This window comes from Phytophthora parasitica (genome assembly GCF_000247585.1).
Source record: "Phytophthora parasitica INRA-310 unplaced genomic scaffold supercont2.28, whole genome shotgun sequence".
NCBI lineage: Eukaryota > Oomycota > Peronosporomycetes > Peronosporales > Peronosporaceae > Phytophthora > Phytophthora nicotianae.
This window is the reverse complement of record NW_008649014.1, coordinates 3,598-4,221: the sequence shown is the minus strand read 5'-3', so window position 1 is coordinate 4,221 and position 624 is coordinate 3,598. Positions and strand designations below refer to the sequence as shown.

Below are 624 nucleotides of genomic sequence, written 5' to 3'. Positions count from 1 at the left end.
AGAGCCTGTATTATACAAGATAACACTGTTTGATAAGGATGGCAACCTTTTCATATTTACCATCCAATTGAGGCGATGACACATTCTCTCAAAGCTACGTTGGTGTCCCAAAACCCAATTTAAGTACATGTAGACTCGATTCAACCCGTTGGAATCACGTCATATTGGACATCGTCATTCGACAAGTACTTCAAAGTCTACTGATTCTGTTACAGAATTGGCACTTCATGAGTAAAAAGAACAACTTGGTTTTCATGTATCCAACTCCTCTTATTCATTAGAGACTTTTCGGAGACGATTGGAGTTGAGTTTGAGTTACATTCATCGCCGTTTTATGAAGGCTGAAAGGAGAATGCAAGCCAACCAAAACTTGCCTTTCAAAGACCACCAGATTCAGTTTCAGTTTAGTCGACTGGTGATGTCAGGGGGTGCTTCAACGGAGGAGACACAGCAGAAGCCTGCTTCGTCTCCAGAGCCTTCCACACCGACGCGCAAAAACTTTACTGTAACTGATGACCTTGTTTTGCTGCGCTGCGTGAACTTAGTGAAGCCATGGGAAGCTGCTATGCGAACTACTAACGGAATAATGAAGGCATTCGAGGTTGTGGCAGATAAGTGCCGTGC

General features: G+C 43.6%; 1 protein-coding gene across 1 annotated transcript; it reads left to right on the top strand.

Moving 5' to 3' along the window:
- Nucleotides 1-291: 291 nt before the first annotated feature.
- On the top strand, nucleotides 292-624 carry PPTG_22998 (hypothetical protein; the record flags this gene model as incomplete). Its single annotated transcript, XM_008907836.1, has 1 exon — nucleotides 292-624. A coding segment is annotated over one exon (331 nt), but the record flags the coding sequence as incomplete, so codon positions are not given.